Here is a 22,328-nt window from a genome sequence, read left to right as displayed (position 1 = left end):
TTAAATTTGTGTTGTAAGATGTGGGCTTACGGATTTAGCTTCACTAAGTGGTTTTCGTTGCAGAAAGCTCTCGTTTTGAGTATCTTTATGGAGTCGAGGGACTCTTTTGACCGCATCCTCCTTTGTGAGTATAGGTTACCACCTTCTTCCCTCCCCAAATCCTAATCATAATTCCTTCGTACGGAATATACTGAATACGATAATGATATAAAATCATTGGTAGTTTATGGACAAATAGCTTCACAACATAAACTTTGATTCAATGATGGATTCAGGGGTGAAACCACATAAAAGCTAGTAGAGGCCCGGTCTTGTTCCACTTTTGTCGTCTATTCTTTTAGTTTGGCCCTTATTAATTTTTTATTATATATTACTAGTATAAATGAAGGTAATATTATGGTGAGACAAACTTGATATATCTGAATTATTTAAATTAAAAGAAAGTGATAGAGTTGTAAATTAAGTTATTCAATCCAATAATAGATTGGATTTTATCAGCTTTGGAATTTATCGGGTCACGTCAATAATTTGACCTAGATCGGTTCGGTTACAGGTCAAATTGATCTATACCACGAGTCAGATTCAGTTTTGTTTTAGGTAAATTGAAGTCGACATTAAATTGGGTCATGTCAACATGATATTGAAAAGAAACTTGACATCAAGCCATTGCCATTATAGATTTGAACATTCATCATGCAATACTAGACAGACAAAAACATCTGAATCACAATCGACGACCATAACATTGAAAGAAATTTTTATAAGGGCACTTTATAGTGTGAGATGGTTTGAACATCTTATACAACTAGATCGTCTTCTAAGTAGCTATACTCAAAAGTGAAGTCTGCTTTGATTCTCTGGCACCTAAGATAATAAGCACAAAGAATAAACTCAGAACGGAAGCCAATAACCGAAAACTAGAGTTTAAATACTAGCAGAAAATGAAAGCGAGGATATTGTATCGTAGAATGTACGTACCATCCTTGATTTGGATCATCGTTGGAAATGTGAAAATCAAAGTAGACATAGGTTCCCTTTTCACATTCATCAGTGGCAAGCTTTGGTTCTTCGTGCCTCTGAAACCATGTGTGGAATTTTCTATGGAATCTCCATGATTGTTTTTTCAGCTCTCTTGCAGCCAAATATTGTTGATATGTATTCTGCAGGCAAGTACTTAAAAACTCAAACAGCAATCACTGTTTTTTTCATTATAAATTATGGTACGAGGTTTTGGGATCTACCAGGCAGTACAAAAACTACCCCGAACCCGCCCCAAACTTTGCTCTCCATAAGGATCTATAACCCACCACTTGGCAGAGAAAGAGGGAGGTAGGTAAGAGGCATAAAATCACAAAATAAGCACACATGAATATATATAGAAGCAAATTCAGTGAAATAAGATGGCCCACCGGTTGATAGTAGAATGCAAAGAACAAGGTATCTGTCCCAATATTATCAAGAGCCATTCGTTCCCAGAAAGCAGGATTGTTGACAATTGGTGCCTGAGTTTGCGGAAAGCTCGAAGGAGTAACTGCAGGGTGCCTCTGTGAAAAGCATACAAATTTTACAAGGATTGTATATTAACAATCAGTGCCTAGCTCGAAACAAATAAGATACCAAGTGTCATACCGGTGTATAAGTCCTTGCTCGTTCTGAGTCTTTAGGCTGAGGAAGTTTAAAATATGCAGCCTCCAGCATCTGCATAGTGTAATAATGATCATGCCCTCCACCAGAGTTGGCTGTTCCGCCAATGCTATCACCAATTGCCCCAAGGTCTGAGACACTTCTCCGACCTATAACTCCGAGGCTACCAGATGATTGACTTGTTTGCAAAGGTTGGCCAGGAGACAGATCTGTATCTCTTGTTAGTTGAGCAGATTCTGCTAGCGCACCAGATGCACCTCCAGTCTGCCAGAAAACAAGTTGATTTAACATACTAAATACTGATACACAATTTCTAATTACATGCCATTCTATAAGCGGACAAGCCGCCTCAACCTTTATCTATTTTTTCTTGATTAAATTATCGAAAATGTTAACTTGTAACCTTAGGTTCAAAAAGGCACGAGGCACGAGGCACTTTAAGGCATTAAGAGTCGCCAAAGCCTAGGTGTCGGGTGAAAGCGCTAGCCTTGGGTGTGAGAAAATAAACTTGGTGGGTGCCCGCATCAAATGGGCTCCTCCTGAGACTAAGACCAGAAGGCACTTAGGCGCTACAAACCTTTCATGCGCCCGCCTTCAGGATTCGCCTCGTCCAGCCCGATCAAAGTGCCCAACCCATCGCCGGCCAAGGCATGCCTAAGCAAGCTTTTCAAAAATAAGATTGTAACTTGGATACTGTCTATGCTAGCATGTAGCTCCAGTACTAGTAACATCATCAATAACCAATTATTCTCAGATAATCATATTTTTTTGGATTGAGTGTACAAACAGGAAAAACATCTGTAACATTATTAGTTTTCCTATTTTCCTTTTTGGCTTTATAAGGCGCTAGAGGCAACAATATATAAAATGTCCCTGGAGCTAGGGTAACGGTGAAGGAAATTGCCTCACGGCCAGAGTCATACTTCCAATACAATTTACCTAAAGAGGTTGCCACTTTGCTTTATGACAAAATAGTTCAAGAACAATCTATCCTGAAAAGTACACTGCTGATGGCTCCAACAAGAATAATAAAATAAAATCTGAAGATGCCAAAAAAATAATCACTGTAAATAACATGGAAAGGAAACAGAAAATACATTATCCCTTGCTAACAAGTGACAGTTAAGAATAAGAGGTTTCTAAGATCCATAGAGCAAAATAATCATCACAGCTAGAAGAACAAGGAATCCGACAAGTTTGAAATGAAACCCATCAAAATAAGGGGAAAAAGAAACAAAAGGCAGAAGCATAAGATCTGGCTTTCAGTTAGTTGGAAAAAAACACCAACTGATCCTACAACATCAGATATAATCTCCAGCATCTTGGAGAAAAAGACATGGGAATGAAAAAATAGCTAGACGGAGGGGATCAGAGCAGCTAACAAGACATATGGCTAGCCAATAGCCACAGAGTGTTTATCGGTGCAGAATCCACAATAAAGCTTCAACAAGCCATTTCTATGTTTGAAGAAGTATATAGTCCAATTTTGACTTGAAACATGCAAATTTAGAATTAGGTTTTAATACGCTAGTGTTTTGACCAAGGGTTCCTATTAAAACAATCCCAGGCAAACAGAGGTCTTCAACATGGATAATGAAGTGTAGTAAGGAGCATAAAATTTCTTTTAAAAAATTACTTTTGCAGTGTTAAATTTATTTTTCCCTCTAGTGTGGATGAAAAATACAAAGGGCGCGCACATACTGCACTTTAGCTCACACTGTCTGAATCAGTGCATGACACTGTCTGGAGGCAGTACATCAAACCAAGACATCCATTTCATAACAATATTTGCATACCTACTCCACTCATAAAAATACGAACGGCATGCACATACAGCACTTCTATGTAAAATCTGAACTCGTCCATACTTCCAATACACTTGACAGATCGCGTGTCATGTAATAGAAAGCATACGCGAAAAACACAAAATTAGCTGCAGAAAGAAATAGACATACATCCTTCACATAAGGAGATTTGAGATCATCATCATTCATCAAATTTTTAGAAAGTCCAGAACTAGGAGCCATTTCAACAGTTGAGTCCTCAGGCAAGTTTTGATGTTGCTGATCCTCAATCGCTGCAAGGTCAAATTGACTTATAGTTACTTTTGCATATATATTGTATGCATACTTGGCCAAGTGCATAACAAGCAATCATAAGAATGTATTAAAAAAATAAGAGGGATGCTACACATGATTCTTTTGCAGCAAGTAGAGCCTGTTGTTGGATAGAAATTGGTTGATGCTGTACAGGTGCAGATGACGTAGTGCTTAGACTAGAAGATTGCAATCCTAGCCCAAGACCGACTTGAGAGGAAATCGATGAACTTTGAGAATTTAACTGAAACATCAGAACAAATCAGAAGGCCAAGATATAACATCCCATTATGAGACAAATCATTAGCATATAAAACCAAAATATCACAGTGCATTGAAAGAAAACAAAAGTCCAACCCCACCATTCAGAAAGCAGTTATTACTATAAAACTTCATTAGTAGGAGACACAGAAAATCATTGAAGCAAAGAAGTGGTGTAACAGCCACACAACATTCTTTACCCCAATGCCATTAATGACTCGCCAATGCTTCCATCGAAGTAGGGTTTGAAGGGATTGAATGTCCATATTTCCACTGTAAAACATAAGGTTGTTTTTGGATAACACTTGACAGAAGAAAGTCCCTGATACATTATATTGTAAGAAAATCCAGATATTAAATCAAATTGAATAAACCACACCACTTTTACATTAGCTCCATACAGGGCGTTCGAACACCAAAAACATTAAACATCAAATATTGAACTTCCTTTGCCTTTTTTAAAGGTGCAGCAGCTTGCAGAGAAAGGAAAGGGGACTTCCACTAAGAAAGACCATGCAATTTTCAGAACATAAAACTTAGGTTTATAATGATATCATCTATGTAAATGAATACATACAACTGCATGAGTAAGGCAATATATGCCAGGAAATTGTTTTTAGGTATTGCTTTCAGCTTTTACTTCCATTCCATGTCTGATAAGCGAGTAGTGTGGAGGGTAAGGCAAATTTCATCCAAATTAGAAATTTTCCGGCCCAAATAAGAAAGTTAAGTGACATGCATCAATAGACGGTTTCCAGAAAGTGGTTACCATCTACGATAGGACAGTACGTCAGCAACCAACAATACGAGATAAGAAGATTAAATCTAACATTACAAGGTCTAGATATGACTTAGAGTGAAGAGATACATCCACATTGTTTTCTCTTTAAGCATAGTTTTACAAAACACATGGCGCAGAGATGCATTTGACCCTAACGTCAAGGCGCAGGGATGCATTTGTCAACGTCATGTGCCTGAAAGCCTTATTAAAGTAAACAAAACCAGGGAGGGATCACGTGACACCCTCACTAGTAACAGTAGGCGGTAAATACCTAACAAGCTCACTATGAAACAATAAGGGAGAAATTTTATTCAAAAGGCACAATTATAAGCTTCTGCGAGGAAAGATCAAGAAACAGCAAAAGTAATCTGTAATAGATCAGCCAAGACCCGTTACCGAAACCGATAGTATGAACACTTCGAGTCTGCCCTAACTCCCAAAAAAGACACTTCCTTTATTAATCACTAATCAAAGCTGAACAATTATTACAAAGGTGGCTCTATATATAGCCTAAGCCCCAAGAGACTACTAAAAAATAACAACTAATCTAATTACAAAGTACAAAGACTAATTAATATGAAATGTCGATAATGCCCTTGAACCCTTTGACCCGAGTCATGACATAATCAAAGAGCAAGTAAATGAATGAAGTTGAAAGAATTGAAAAGGTAACTGAAGACCTGATCAAGAGAGAGAGAGAGAGAGCATTAAGCAGATCCATAGAAAACAAGAAGACACCCACAGGCAATGGTGTCAGACATCATCAGAAATGGATCACCCATAGATTAGAATTTATCATAAGAGAAGTGAAGAATCTGAGAATAAGCAACCACCAAACAACATAAAACTAGCATTTAATTTGTAAATCTGGCCCCCCATCTCCTCATCTGAAAAATATGAAAAAAAAAAATCATGCTGATGCAATCAAGTGGTTGAAGAAAAGGTAAGATAGAATTACATAAAAAGTAGGCTTCGTTATTTTCAGCTCAGATCTCACTCTACTATCTCTCTCTTTCTCTCTCCTCTCACCTCTCCAATACACAAAAACTTAGCACATCTCAGCGAAAAGTGGCCAGGGTGCTAACACTTAACACCTTGTGGGAGAAGGCCTAAATCCAAAGGCACACACTCCCTTGAGCCTATCGAAGTTTGCTTCATCCAGGATTCGACCACCTCTGATGCAATTGGGCTTGAGGTGCAGATTTTAGATTAAGGCTAAAATAAAATTCTACTTTAAAATGTTACAATTCTCAGCCAACCTCAATGTTGGTGCTACAATAATGTATGATGAAAACACAAAATTCTACCTGTTGCAGAAGTTGATTTTGCTGCTGCCCCGAGAATGGTTTGGAATTCCCACTCACGAGTCTTGGCATCCCGAGAATATTACTGTGACCTTGTTGCTGTTGCTGTAATCTCTGCACATACTTCTCTTTTTGATCAGGAACAATTTCAGCTCTTCCACGATACTGTCCCTGTATATGCACAAGTCAGCTTGAACAAACAAATGTCAAAACATTATAAAACTGGGGTCGGCAACAAGTTAACTTGAACAAAATACAAAAAGCAAGCAAACTGCAAAGAAGAATGTAACATGATATAAACATTGCGCAAGCGCAGAGGATTGGTTTCCACCAAATTTGTGCTTCCCTTAGCCTCAATCCATGCTTTACAGATGAGCTGCTGTCTTTGGTCAACGAGAGAATAGTTTGCCTATATGATGCTTCAAGGTGTGTAATTAGTCTTTGAGATCACAGGATTATATGCTAACAAACCAAACCAGCTATTTAAACTGTGGGTATACGAAGAATGATTTGACGGATTAAGTGAGGTTTCAGTCTTCCGAATTGGTAAGTTACCTTTCAGGTATCTTGGGGTTCCATCTAAGCAAGAAGATTAAGAGCTACAAACTGTGAAATCTTAATTGATAAAGTGACAGACAAGAGTACTTTGGAGCGCCAGACATCCACCCGGGTAGTCACTTGATTGAACCTTTTTGACAGTCAGACAAGACATTCACCCAGCACCCCTGCCAGCTTCAGCTTCAGCTTCCTCCACACCCCTGTTGGGTGGCTGATCCGAAGGCAGTTACAAAGGGTCTTGTTGGTAAGGTCTCACTATGTGGGAATGGATCTCAAGGGAGATGTTGGTGGGTTGAGATAGAGAGCTTTGGAAGAGGGTGTTTGTAGTTGGAGATCGGGCAACTTAGGAAGGAGGGTGTTAATGCCTTAGTGGTTGAAGTGGCTTGATATGGAGTGGTTGGCGAGGTAAAGAGAGTGTCCCCAGGAGAAGGAAGAGATAGAAAAGGGGGAGGGTTAGTTTACAAGATTTTGAAAAAATTTAGGATGGTGCAAAGGGCTGTTTATTGAACAGAGATATTCTAATAGAATGTAAAGTGACAACAAAGTCAAAGCATTGATCCCAACATATGGAGCCAGCTACATGAACCAAATCAAATTAAGACGAAATGTCGTGGAAATAAAGATTATCCTTTATTTGGCCGTATCAAACGCCACTTTACTACTAAATAAATCTATTCTAATGGTCATCCACATATATTCTCCTCGTTTTCTTAATTTCTATATATTGTCATATGCTCCTTCAAAACCCCATTTTTATGTCATTCTTCACTCATATTCTCTAGGCCATGTTTGACTAGCATTTCCTTCTTTTAAGCTACTCAAAGTTTCAACCATCAACTTTTCTAACAGGTGCATCTTCCATTCTTTTTTACACTACTAACAAAATAGCAACTAACTCCACTTATTAGTGCTTTGGCATTCACTCACGTTTGAATAAAGAAAGAGGGTTGTTCTAGGTTAGTGATAACCAACATAAATACCGACACATTTTATGACTTGAATCTAAATGTAAAGAATTGTTCATAAAATACGAGACAATATATATAATTATGCAATGTCCATATGCATAGATGAACAATTAATATTCCCTCCATGTTTTTGTAGCTGCAACACTCTGAGATGGCACAGAGAATAAAAGTAGAATACAAAACTAGGGGCATTTGCCCATAGTGAGAGGTAGCTACTGCTGGTGTCATCTAATGGAAAAATTGTAATTCCAACTTATAACTTCACTTAAAACAAAAGAGAAGCAATCATTTTGATATTTCTCAAAAATGTGATAAAACAAAAGATATATAAATGGATAAACTAAATTCATCAAAAACAATGGCATAGTTTACTCGCTCCAATATAACTAACTTCATGGAAATAGAGATTCTGTCAACAATCAAATATACATGAGAATTTAATATCACAGCTAAATTCAATCAAGAATCAGGCAAGTGAAGATATAAATGAAGATAACAAACATTTTCTGAAATATCAATCTATTCACTAGAAAATTACATTTTTAATAAGGTGAGAGCAGCATATTAATGTACTTTCTAACAAAGCACACATCAACTACAATACAAAACTCCCAGCATGTTCATTCATTAGCACTTCATTTCACATTATAAGGATACTCTACTATTCAGAGGAACTCTTCTTTAGCCACAACAAGGTAAAAAAAATAAGACTCACCACTTCAGTCTGACTCTGAAAAGGGCCTCCAGGCCTCCACTGCATTCCAGGACCCACAGAAGACGAGAATGCTCTGCCAGGAACTGCAGTTTGAACAATATAATAGAACCAAACAAACCAGATCAGTCAATCAATTTGATATGATGCAGTGGGATCATCCTACTACTTAATAAATAAGTGGATGCACCATACCACCACTTGAAAGCATTTCATCTGATCCAAAAATATTTCTCTTTGCTACTTCAGATGCCAAAGGAACAGCACCAAGCGTCATGCCACTGCTAGGGACTGTACTAACAGAACTAAGAGGTACGCTAGCAACAGGTTGGCCAGATATGCTGCCCCTACCAGTTCCACGATTAAGTGCTGCAGTATCTAAGAGAGCAGGTGACGATCTCCGTCCAGGAAAGTCCAATGTGTCCTCTTCTTTGGAAACATTTGGGATATTCAGAGAAGGATTGGCACTGTCCAGAATTCCTCGACTGGAGACTGTCCCCGGAACAGAAGCTGAAGCACTTGGACTGGCAGATAGATGAGCAGAAGTGTTTGCTGTAGCTGCCTGACTAGTAGGTGGATTGGAGGAACTAAGTACGCTAATCTTAGAAGGTGGAGTCTTTGGAACAGTTTCAGCATTACTGTCCTGAGAATTTGTTTCATCCAGCTCCAGAATAGGAGCACTTAGTTGAGAGGATGGAACTGTGACCTGTCAAAATAAATTCAATCATAAAAAGAAAACAGAAAAAACCAAACAGAAAAACAAATAACACAAAGTAGCAAATAATGTAAGGACTTTAACAGACAAAAATTATAGATACATCAGCAATTTATTTTCAACAGAAATCGAAACAAATTATTTTTAGGCTAGCATGAAAAAGATTTAAACAAAGAACACAGTGAAATTATAAGATTACTTCTGCTACAGACTACAGCACCAAAATTTGTTAAAAAAACAAGAATTTTAAACAAAAGAATTACAAGCTTGGAGCCAATTACTATCATGACAAGTTGGAATGTGATATGCTTCAATACACTAAGAAATCACCAAGCCATACAATCCATACACATCAAAAACATTGATAAAACAGAAGAGATTTTACAAGGTTTCACAACAAAGTGCAAACTACACACAGGATACACAGGCTTTCAGCTGCTTCTGTGTAATATGAATAAGATTCAAGTCTGTCGATGATATTTCCAATGGAAGAATAAATAGGAAATCATACATCAAGCCAGTATAAAACACAATTACTGACAATGGCATAACTAATAAAATGACATAAAGCAATCTAACTATTATCTACTAGCAATGGTTTTAATATAGCATACCGATGCCAAAGAGGATGATGTATTTGATGATGACTTAAGACTTAGAACTGAGGTAGTAGTGCCACCACCCTGTCAAACATGCCAGAGGAAAGACGTTACCACAGCACGACTTCATAGTACTTAGCCGTTCCTTAAATATTTCAGAGAATCAGGTAACACAGTTTTCAAACATTGTGCTTAATATACATAGATACACATCACATAATGCACACACAATTTAACGTCAATTGAAACTAATCACCCGTTTGATAATGATTTTAAAATAGTTGATGGTTCTGTCGGAAATTTTAAAGCATGCTTCTATATCTATGATCCACAAACTACAACATTCTATTAAAATAGCATTCTAATATTCCTTTGAGTGGTTTCAACCTGGGCTCCCACCTACGAGGGAGGGGGGGTTAGGCAGTTAGGGGGATCGCAGACACACAACCTTACCCTTGTGATAACAGAGAGAGAAAATTTGTAGCCAACATGAAGCTACCAAGGTTTCATCACCTTTAAGCAGAAAACAATATGATGCAGAAGTACAAAGGAGAGCCCAAAGATAAAGATCAAAAAAGATGAAAAATGTCTGTTGTTGAACGGATAAAACTAGCTACGCAAGAGTAAAGTTCTAAATTATACGGGCTGTTTGGTTCACAAAAAAGAAACAGATAGAATCATGAAAAAGTACAGAAATGAAAGAAATGCAAAACCTCCAACTTTCAAAAGTTATTTGCTGGTGAGCTTAGTCAAAACTTCTCTAAATTTAGTGATGTTTTTTCACCAGGTCAACTGTATCTTCCTCTCATTGAACTACCTCGTCCACATTCACCACTGCAGCTCTGCACGAAACTTACAACACTGCTACACCTCATCGCTACAATAAAATTAAATATTGGCAGTTGAAAATGACCATATAAGCTCTAGATCTGGAGTTTTTATTGACTTCGACCACCAGGAGCCAGCCCTGGAAAGTAAATAAGGTATGCCTCTCTTTCTTTTTTTCTCTATAAAATTCAAAGATGGCTGATTGTGGGATGAAGATTTCAAGGTGGCTATAGAAGTGATTGATATGGCTGTGGGGGGTGGTATGATGGTCGGAGATAAGAAACAAACAGTGAGAATCGAGGTGCAGTGATTGTTGATGGATTATAAGAGGTGAGGATGAGGTTCCAATGGCTTGCAAACTTGGCGTCATTGATAATTGGGGAACAATTGATGTGGGGCGTGTGGGAATTAATCTAAAGTTGGGGAGTCCAAATCACATCATAGGACCAAGTAATCAGAAAAGGAAATTTTCAAGAATGATCAAATTGACAAATGATTGAAAAATTCATGAGCCAAATGCTCACAAAGGAAAATGAGGCTATAAATCCCTTTCTGATTATCCTCATAGAAACGACCGTCCCTCGATTTACAAAACAAGTGGTATCTTGAATTTTCCTATCAACAAATGGAATGCTGCATGTAACAAAAAAGAAACATGTATTTTATTGATCTAGAGAAAGTGTATGACAAAGTTCTAAGGAAAGTATTTTGGTGGATTATGATGAAGAAATAATGTCACATAAGTATATCATTTCAACAGTGGTTCTAGATAAGATAGCAAGACTTATGGAGGCAGAAGTTTAGTATTGAGCTGTTCATTGCTCACATCGTTTGAGTGGACGAAACTAGAGACGGTGCCAATATTAAGCTAGAGATGTGGAGAGGACTTACGAATTATAATCATAATCATATGAAATTAAAATAAGTCGAAAGAAGACGGAGTATATGAAATTTGTTTTGGCAGAAATGATCATGACATAGGTGCTATAAAAGATAAATACAAAACAGCTACTTCAAAGTGAGCATTTCAAGTACCTTAAATCAATTTTTCACAAGAACAAAGATATCGATTAAAACTAAAAACAGGGGACTGAACTGGCTCAAATTAAGAGTTGCGACATGAATAATATACCACATGGTGTGCCACTAAGGTTAATAGGAAAATTCTACTTTTATAGACTAAAACCACTAAATTATCAAAATGTTCAGTATTAAGAAGAGGCGAGCTCATTGTAAATAGAAGAAGGTGGCTAAGATGTCTATGTTAAGATGGACGAGTAAGATATAACCCAAAGGATATAATTCAAAATATAGACATAAGAAAGGGTCTTAAAATTACATATTTTTAAAGTAAACGAAAACTAATTAAGTGCGTTTGGTCATGCACAAAAAACACTGAAAAGAAGAGTGAAAAGGTCGGTCACAAAACTAAAATTAAAGAAAGAATGGCAAGAAAAAACAAATTACAAACAGATTGAAATATAATAATAATCACTTCCACTAAATGCCAATATTTTTTATTGCCCCTAAATTTGTTTATCTTTTCTAGAAGCTAAAGCATAGGAAGAAACCAGCAAAACCAAATACTTTATTACTCAAAAAGAGCTCTCGTACTCGTGCTCACACTTTCCACGATGCTTTATTTCCAACTGATGTTCACTCTTCACTTAAATGCTTCATTGTCAGACCCACTCAATCACAACTCCACTATTCTCTACTTCACCAGTTTTTCTATTTGTTCCCTCAATAAGTTCTAGTGCAAACCCAAGTTGAAACTGTAAGTCTGTAAGGAGTAGTATGTAAACAATTACATAGTTAAAATATAAAAAAATTACCAAGATTTACCTCTGGATAAAACGAGAGGTCACAAAACAACAAGGTTCAAGAAGCATAGATAATTTCAATTAATGATCTTCAACAGCAATGAAAAGGAAAGAACAAGTCAGGAAGATTGACAATCACATAGTTAAAGCATATCCAAAAGTCTAAAAGGAAGAAAGAATATTCAAAACACAATAGTTACAGAACTAGAATACTTACAAGAAAATTGAGAATCTAGTAGACACTATTATTTAACAACAAAATATATAGATATAACGACAGCATGTCATAGCCCAATGTCAATTGGCTTTGACCTCCGTTGTTTTTGGGTGTCGAATATAAAGCAACCTTAACTTTGTACAATAAAGAGGTTGATTTCGATTGACCCTTGATTGTAAACATTATTTGCAACTTCACATGGATAGAAATTACATTTGATTTTATTACTCATTTTACTATTGTTCATTATCATCAAAAGCCAAAGACTTATAAATGTTTAACAGGATCTAAAGAGTACGAAGATCCGAACCTGTGACTTCACGCCCTTAATCTCAAAATTGTAGATTCGTAAATTACCGCAACCGGTGTTCAAATATCATGGTCACAAGCAAGAATAAGAGTAGAAAGGCAAACTCAATCAGAAAATACTTAAATAATTATCGTAAGTTCATAGTCAACATGCCTGGAATCTAAAAAATAAAATGTTTGATGAGGTATGTACATTTCAAAAGCCTTACACACCTTAGCAAGTCCGGGTTGACCCATGGTCACAAGATCTTCAAGAGCCTCCACTTTGTCCAATGGTAAGGCACTATAGAACTCATCAACATCACTAAATTCATCAAAATCTTCCTGAAAAATATATTCAAAGGCAAAGTTTAGGGCTTCAAGTCAAACATCATATCAAATAAAAAATATATGTGCTTTTGAGATATATATATATAATCCACTAGAAACTCGTAATGGTACAAAAATTACTTTAAAATATAGACCTGATTGCGTTCCACATAATCTTCAAGAAAGTCCTTGACATCATTCACATGTTCAGGACTTAACTCATCATTATCTAATAGTCTCAATATCAATTCCAATTTCATTATATGAGCCTTGTGACGAGATATAGAAGTTTCCAAGTGTGTCTACAAAGAAAAATAAGAGCATGTTTCAATCATAAGTATGATTCACATATCGTTACTACAAAAGTTGTGATGAAATCATCATTCATATCCTCTACTCACCAGTCTAGGAGGTCTTGTCTTTCCTTTCTTAACTGATAAGCCCTCCATTTCGGCCTCAAAATTATCAATTTGGGACTCTAACTCCCCTACCTGCAAAGACATTAAACAATTAATGTATTTGATACAGTAATTGATAGGGCATTTTAGTTTGCTAAGAAACCTATAAAGCTGAAACATACTAGAGAAAGAGAATCTTACATATCTTTCCATTCCTTTGTCTTTGTTTTAATTTTTTATTACTTTTGTTAACTCAAGACTAAGTTATCGACTTATCAACTTATTGTACGACTTTATGTGCTAAAGTAGTGTTTAGCTTACTTATATTTTAATATAATATGAATTTCATGTTCTTTTAATTTTTAAGTATTAAATATATTTAAAAATTGATTTTGTAGCTTCATAGCAAAATTGTGTGCCTCACATAGAAAAAGCCACCGTCTTTGCCTCGTAAAAAAGGATATTTTGAGCCTCTTAAAACAAAGGGAAGAAGGATAAACAAAAAGAATAAAGAATGACATTAAGAACTAGAATTTGCTCTAGAATAAAGAATGACAATACGATTTAGAATTTGCTTCATATATATAAAGCAATGAGGAGCATATAAGTAGATTGTCTTAGAACCAATAACAGAGAGGTACCGCATTCATTAATAGCATCATCAAAAATATTGACAATTTTTTTCCTGGCACAAGAAACTTGTGCACGTATATAATCCTAAAATGTATCCTTCCAAAACTCAAATGTACACCTTTCCTTTCGTTTTCATCAAATCAATGGTTTTCACAGGAATCAGCCCATAATATATATACATATATATATATATATATATATATATATATATAGATGGGCAGGATCAGGTGAAAACAGTTAAAAGTGGTGAAAACTGAAAACCAGACTGAGATATACATATTGTGGTAAAAGGTGTACATACTATCTTATAGGGTGTATATATTTTTGTGAAGGAAAAAGTTCATATTATTTACAAAAATGTCATCCGAATATGTACACTTTTAAAGTATCTATGTACACCTTTTTGAAAATATCTAATTATTTACAGAATTGCCATCGGAATATGTACACCAGTTTTCAGTTTTCACCATTTTAATTGATTTTCACATAATCCTAAACCTATATATATATATATATATATATATATATATATATATATATATTTATATATATATATATATATATACTAGTTGGTGGGGAGCGTGCTATGCACGCACACCCAAGAAATCCTATTCAATTTAAATCATAATTAAAAGTGCATTAATTGATAATAATTATACTAAATAAAGTTCATATACAATACAATTAGCACAATATCAAGCAAATTAAAGGAATGAATAAGAAAACAAGACAAATTTGGAAATGACAATGATTTTTTGCAATTGAGATTAAACTTGCACACAATTTGTATACTTTAAGTTTTAAAATCTCAAGCATGATCTCTTGGACTAATCTGTCAATTTCACAAACAAACTTGAATATTCTAGCCTTAGAAAAAACCTTCAACTCATCTTCTACGATTGAAATTGAGCTGCTCTCAATTGAGATAAAATTACACGATATCATGACGTTGCTTAGTTGGACAACGACTACACATGCCTCCAATAGAGACACAAGTATTATTTGGCACAGTGGCATCAACGTCCTTGAACAATAATCGTGCCACACTACTCACAAGTCGTGGTGCACGAGTGTTTATATTACCTATACTACAAAACTTCATATCAAATTCAGCAATTCCTACAAATAGTCCATCCCTTCTTGCAAAGCTATTAATTAAGGTTGTATGTGCGTAAACATTAGGTCTCACAACTCTCCTAACCATTTCCTTTAACTCAAAAGATTGCTTAATATTACCCCTCTTGCATAACCCATCAACCAAACATGTGAATTTAATAAGATTTAGTATAAACCCCATATCCATCATCTTATAGAAGTACCAAAATATCTTGTTTATATTACCTATACTACAAAATGCACTGATCACCAATATCAACAACAAACTTTTGTTCAACTATTTGATTAAGCCACTTATCCATCTTAGAAATTTTAGTCATTCTACAATATCCCACAACCATATTGTCATAACTACAACAATTCCCGCACATCTCTCTTAAACATTTCATCAAACACATACTCTGCATACTCAGCAAACTCCAATTCACAAGCAACCTTGATCTTGCAATTCAACTTCTAAGTATTAGGAGTGAATCGCTTATCATGCATTCAATAACCATGATAATAGCCTCTTTAAGAAACATGAAAATACTTCTATTATTGATTGAATAAAAACAAAAAATCTATTAAAACAATACATGTATAATCATCAAACCCAAAAAATTCTTCAAAACATAGAATCAATTAAAACAATAACGAAAAATGAAAATCCACAAATTTTACAAACCAATTCAAAACCCTAGATAAGAAAAGGAAAAAAAAAAAAAAAAAAAAAAAAAAAAAAAAAAAAAAAAAAAACCCTAGATCACAGATCCAACTGTAATTTACAATTATCATTAATATAAACCAAAATCAGGGATCAAAAATCAAATAAAGGTTGAAAAAGATTCGTTGAAGCCTTCATAAATTATTAATTAATGATTCACACTTTGAAAATCGGATTTTTTGATGCCTTCATTTTCGTTTTGTGTTAGTTTTCTTGATTGAAACCGGTCTTAAACCTAGTTTGTGGAACCCTTTTTTTTGCTTGTGTACCTAACAGAGTAGCTAGGAAAAATGGAGGAAGCAAAGAAAACTGATCATGAAATGAGAGGAAGGAGACAGTAAATAAAGGGGATCATGAAAGGAGGAAATGATAATTGATTATGTGGGACAAAAATGTTAGATGGAAGAAAGTGATGAAAAGAGAAGGTTAAACAAGGAAAGTGAGGAGCAAGTAAATTACTGTTCATTTTCATTGATTTGGAGATGAACAGTAAGGAATAGTGTTACCTTCATCTAAAATTTTTAAGTATATATATATGATCGAGTGAAAATCAATTAAAGTGGTAAAAATAAAACACGGGCGTACATACAAGCTTAAAAGAGGTACATATTCAGGTGGTAATTTCTTTAATAATTGGACATTTGCTAATAGATGTACATACATGCTAAAGTGTTGAAAACTGAAAACTAGACTGAGATATACATATTGTAGCAAAAGGTATATATACTATCTTATAGGGTGCACATATTTTTGTAAAGGAAAAAATTCATATTTGTTTACAGAAATCTCGTCCGAATATGTACACCTTTTAAGCATGTATATACACCTTTTAGAAATCGTCTAATTATTTACAAAATTGTCACCAGAATATGTACCCCATTATTCTTTTATGTATACTTGTTTTCAGTTTTCACCACTTTAATTGGTTTTCATATGATCCAAAACCTATATATATACATGTATATATATATATATATATATATATATATATACATATACATATATATACATACATACATATATATATATATATATATATACATATATATATATATACATATATATATATATATACATACATATATATATATACATATACATATATATACATACATATATATATATATATATACATACATATATATATATATATATATATATACATATATATATACATATATATATATATATATATATATATATATATATATATATATATATATATATATATTATATTATGTGAAAACTAATCAAAGTGGTGAAAACTGAAAACAAGTGTGTGTCTATCATTCATACATCAACATAATAAAAAATGTGCTTTCAAACTAAAATTTGAGAATGTTCAATGGTGTAACCTAATAACAAATAACACAATGAAAATTTGTGTTTAGGAGTGCTTATTAACCAATGAGGATACGTACCTAGAAAATGGTTGGAATTAGGATAGTAAAAAGCACACTTTTAAGTTCTAAATTCTAATCCAATTAACGACATAAAAGTTCAATCTTCCAAAAATGAAACCAAGAAAACACATGCACAACGAATTAACTGATTAAAAGGAAGTTTGCACCATACCACATTGTTCAACCAATCTCTTGTCTCTGATTTTGCCTTCTCTTTGGGGTCCTAAAAATAATACAAGAAAACAAGTAAGCTTATAAAGGAAATTTGAGAATAGCCAAACATAACAATTGTAATTTTTTTTACTTGAAGGCTAAATGGAAAAAAGAAAGAGCTATAGATCATATAAGAACATGAAATACCTTCATATTAGTGTCATGATTGTATGAGAAACTATAGACCAATGTTTATTCGGTGCTAACTAATAAGAATGCACATAAAACTACATATCTACTTTTTATAGAAGTAGATAGTTAGACAAATTGCAGGTAACATTATATTAGTTTGTAAATTGTTCAATATAGAAGGAGATAGTTAAATAAATCCCAAACAAATAAAGAAAACCACGCTTCCTTCCCCACATTAAATAGCCTTTTCCTCTAACATCTCATACGTTTCTCCCTCTTACATTACTTCATAAGAATTAGACACGTTGTTTTCTTTTGCCATTCTTCATCATTTATTCCTTGCCTTTTATTCAACAAAATAACGCCAATCATAATACACGAGCGATTTTTGGATTGAGGTTCCTTTCTACGATGTGGGTAATAACAATAGCAAACCACCACACTTGTATTTTTTTCTTCACTACTTATTGTAACAGAACTACTATAAACATCTTTAAACTCATTGTTACCACTACATTAATGAGGCAACTAACAAAAAAAATTTAAGACTACCCCTTATACTGCACTACAACAAGTAAACTATCATGCTAGCCTAAGTGCCACACGAATACATCATCAAGCTTTTACATGTAGATGTGAAGCAACACATCAGTTAAAACTCTTACAGTTTTTGGTTGTTGCCCAAGGCCTTCTTTTGAAAATGCTTTTGTCTTGGTCTCCTTCTCACAAATTTTGAACCTTTCCATTTCACGTTCAATAAGCTTACGGGCATCCACCAAAGCCTGCTCATAAGATGCACTAACCTACGTCAACATATATCACAATTGTCAATCACCAAAGTAGGTTCAGGAAGAGTGAGTCAAACTACAAAATTTTTTCAATGGAAAAACAATCCTAATATCTTGTCATAATATCATGAATACTAAATGAGGTAGTCTTATAAATATCAAAAAAATGTGACACAAACACCAAATACATATACTGATAAGTAAACCAAATAATAATAAGCATGGAAATTAAGTCAAATATGATCCTATCTTTCAATAGAGAGACCAAAAATAGGAAACCAAACTTCTGTAAATTGTAATTGCATTTCCATCCCCATAACAAATCAAATGCAAAAAAACAACACAAGTTTTGTAACTTCGTGATATATTCCATCTGTTGTAGAAGTACAAAACACTTAATAATAAACATATGTCTTAGATAACTTATATACACATTCGCCCTTAGATACATTCAATTCTTGCAAACTCTAATAAAAAATAGCCTCTATGACATTTATCTAGAAAATGTAAGTTGTTGAGACTAACAGTATGTACATGTTGGAATCAACACAACTGAATGAAGTTGAAATACCATAGAACAAGTAATTATAACTTCTAAAAAAATAATGAGATGGATTCAAGTACTGATATATCTCCAAATAAGCTTGTTACATCCAAAGATGTAAGAAGGAAGAAAAATAGTGAAACTCCAACGTTTTCTTAACACTATAAGAACATAAAATATAAAAAAATCTAATATGTGACTTGACAAGCACGGTTATCTACTTTTTGTAATGAGATTTGTTTTTTATTTTGAGACCAAACAACGTTTTGTCTCCTCAATTGCGTACTTCACTATTTGCTAGTAAGGTGACAAAAAAATACATGGTCCCTCGTCTGGTGAAAATTTTATATTTTACTACATTAGAAGACAATGTTGTGGAAGGCACCCCTTGTAATTATGTGGGTGTTTCAATCAGAGAAGTATTAGAAGATTTTAAGGTTTGCAATAGGTGTATTTAACTTCTTTAAGCTCACACTTATAGACATGCCCTAATGTTGCCGACAACTTTCTCATGTAATGCACGATTGAAGTTTCTCCTTCTTTAACCCTTGGTTTCTAGAGGACTTTAGGTCAATTTTGTGATTCATCCAATATTAGATGGGAGGGAAATATTTTAGGCTTAGGTTGACATCAAGTAATGAAGGGTGTTGTTTAAAAAATTCCCCAGCTCATAAGAGGATATATCTCCACCGCTACCCCCTCCCTAAAAAGCAGCATACAATTTCAAACCAATTATAACATCATTTCATTGGAAATTTTGTCCAACAATAAAATTTACAACAAAGAATCGAAAGATATTTTCTAAATCAATATATAAATATAACCAAAAAAATTTTCCCATCACACCAATAAGAATCATTCTATTAGAAGCAAAACTAGTGTAGGGTCAGTGATGTCATCAGACATTGACATCACTTAAATTTTGCAAAAAAAAACTTAGTAATACAAGTTATGTTGGTTAAGTTGGTAAAAAAATTGGATTTTTAACCCGAAGTTACAAGTTCAAACCTTTCTAACTTTTTTTTTTTTTTGCTTTTACTGATTTACTCCCAATTCCCCTATTTTTTTAATTTCCCTTTCCCATTATCATGATAATTCTCTTCACTCCCCTTCCCCATTTCTGATTTACTATTTTCTTTATTTCCTAATTCCCCATTAACCACTGGCAGCAACGCAGCCAACACTCAACATTCATCACAACCCGCAGCGACACAACCCTCACTCCAAGTCTCCACTCCTTAACCGCAGCGGCCAGTCGACATTTACTTCAGCATATCAGCTCTCGTAGTGCCCAGACCCTTCTCTTTCTCTTCTTCATTCTTAGGTAAATAAATAAATCAACTATTTCTATTTGTTTATCTTTGATCTTTATGTTTGAGTTTATCTATTTGTTTAAAAATTAGGGATTTTATTTGTTTATCTATTTAGATAAATTAGAGCTTTTAGTTTTCTTATTAGTTCTTAGGTCAATGAGGGCTTTAAAAAAATTAGGGTTTTTTTATTTGTTTATCATAATACCTATTTAGCAATTGCCAATTGTGACTAATTAGTTTCATAGTTTAAAGGTTGTATAATTGTGATTAATTAGTTATTTAGTTTGACAGTTCAATCGTGAATTCGTGATTAATGATTGAATTTACAGTTAACGGATAGGTATTCAAAAAACTAGCTTTTGGATCGTGTTTTGGCTCTACTAATTCAAGATTAGAAACTTCAGTAACTCACCCAGCAGACGCTCAACATACCCCCCTTCTTCAAAATTTGTCAAATGGTGACATTTTGCACCGTTTTCAGAATATGAAAATTCAACGTGGACAATTTCCTTAACCAATTGTGTTCAATGTAATTTTTTAACGAACTTGATTGTATTTTTTTAATTATCGACAACACTTGTTTATTTATCTGGTTTGCTTAGGTAAACAGGTGATTACTTGCTTAAAGTATCACTTGCTCAGAGATGGTGTTTGGTGACTCGAACAGAGTCTAAACATGAAAATGGAAGATGAATCACGAAGGGAAATGGCGTTCCAGAGATTGACGATGAGTCGTCGCTTCTGAGAAGGTTGAGAAAGCGACGAGTCATCACTTCACTTATGTTGTTCTGGAAGGGTACTTTCCGTGTCGCGAAGGTTTTGCCATCTCGCGATAAATTCTGACTTTTTAATAATGGGGTTCCAGTGACCAAGCGACGAGTCGCTGGTTTGGGCGAAGACTCATGCGGTTGTTCGAATTTTGGACGTTTACACGTTTTTGGGCCTGTTTTCTTGTAACTATTTTAACCTAATATCGAATCTAAGGGAGGGATACTATATAAACCCCTCTCGAATTTAGCGTTAGGGTAACAGAAAAACACAAGAGAAAGCGAGCTGCCATTAAAGAGGTCTTCTAAGATTCATCTTGTAATCTTGCAATTTATAGTGAAACATTTGATTTATTAGCGTTCGTGGATGTAGCTATCACATTGATAGTGAATCACGTAATTCTTGGTGTGATTTCTTCTTGTTTGCATTGGATCTTTATTGTTTTTTTATTGTTTTTGATATTGCTTCTTCTGCTGTTGCACAACAATGCATTCTAAGTTATAAACTTACTCAGCCGGTCAGCCCATATAAAACACGAACTGAAAACTAACCAAATCCATCCATAGTTTCATCAACAAAAGGCACTAAACACAATTCACACAATCTTTGGAACTAAAATGAAGAATTGTATAAAGGCACATACCTTTTTGTCCTTAATTTCACTGGACTGAATCCATGTCTTAATTTGGTCTCTATATCTCTGCAATTTCTTAATTTCCTTCTTCAAATCAGCTTCAAACTTCTCTTTCTGATTCGCATTATCAGTATCGTATACCTAAAGTATAATTACAGTGTAAGAAAAGAATAACCGACATTTCTAACAAATAAAATACATCATTTTGAATATTCGCAAACTTCCTTATCATCATCTAATAGTCTTCAAAATAATTAGGTTAAGTAGAGGATTGACCTTGTTCCAGATGCTGTCGAAAACATCAACACCTTCTTGAACCTTCTTCAAAACACGATCGATCTCACCCTGTAACTTTCGACTTGCGCCCATTTTGTCAGATTTAATGTAGTTGCTGCGAATTTGATGTATATCATGCAAATAGATTGATTTTGAATTGAGAAATTTAGGGTTTTTGGAACTGACGATAATAGCGATAGAGACTTCGGTATGGTCTAAACTCAAACTCTAGTAAGTGTTATCGGAATGTTCTTCTTTTCAATAAGTCTAATCTTTGCGT

The 22,328-nt window shown here is 34.4% G+C and overlaps 1 protein-coding gene across 4 annotated transcripts; it reads right to left on the bottom strand.

Moving 5' to 3' along the window:
• Nucleotides 1-640: 640 nt before the first annotated feature.
• Nucleotides 641-22,328, bottom strand: LOC130826683 (general negative regulator of transcription subunit 3). 4 transcript variants are annotated; one of them, XM_057692252.1, is made up of 18 exons: nt 22,049-22,328; nt 21,782-21,913; nt 18,391-18,528; nt 17,553-17,603; nt 13,526-13,615; nt 13,280-13,426; nt 13,029-13,139; nt 12,817-12,831; nt 9,654-9,722; nt 8,520-9,030; nt 8,328-8,410; nt 6,090-6,257; nt 3,837-3,984; nt 3,600-3,721; nt 1,630-1,908; nt 1,410-1,544; nt 979-1,160; nt 641-864 (listed from the first exon to the last, which is right to left on the bottom strand). In XM_057692252.1, exons 1-18 carry the CDS (start codon nt 22,139-22,141, stop codon nt 798-800), a joined length of 2,541 nt encoding a protein of 846 aa, XP_057548235.1. In that variant the 5' UTR covers nt 22,142-22,328; the 3' UTR covers nt 641-797. The 4 variants fall into 4 exon arrangements, with proteins under 4 accessions (XP_057548235.1, XP_057548246.1, XP_057548239.1 ...); XM_057692263.1 differs by having other exon boundaries at nt 18,391-18,507; XM_057692256.1 differs by lacking the exon at nt 12,817-12,831.

This window comes from Amaranthus tricolor, chromosome 1 (assembly GCF_026212465.1).
Source record: "Amaranthus tricolor cultivar Red isolate AtriRed21 chromosome 1, ASM2621246v1, whole genome shotgun sequence".
Lineage (NCBI taxonomy): Eukaryota > Viridiplantae > Streptophyta > Magnoliopsida > Caryophyllales > Amaranthaceae > Amaranthus > Amaranthus tricolor.
The sequence above is the reverse complement of the archived record's forward strand: the minus strand, read 5'-3'. Positions and strand labels throughout refer to the sequence as shown.

Coding starts and splice junctions, on each gene's coding strand:
- LOC130826683 (XM_057692252.1), bottom strand. CDS start 22,141: ATGGGCGCAAGTCGAAAGTTACAGGGTGAGATCGATCGTGTTTTGAAG. Junction 17,604..18,390: donor TTGGGCAACAACCAAAAACT/GTAAGAGTTTTA, acceptor TATTATTTTTAG/GACCCCAAAGAGAAGGCAAA. Junction 6,258..8,327: donor TTCAGAGTCAGACTGAAGTG/GTGAGTCTTATT, acceptor GTGCATATACAG/GGACAGTATCGTGGAAGAGC.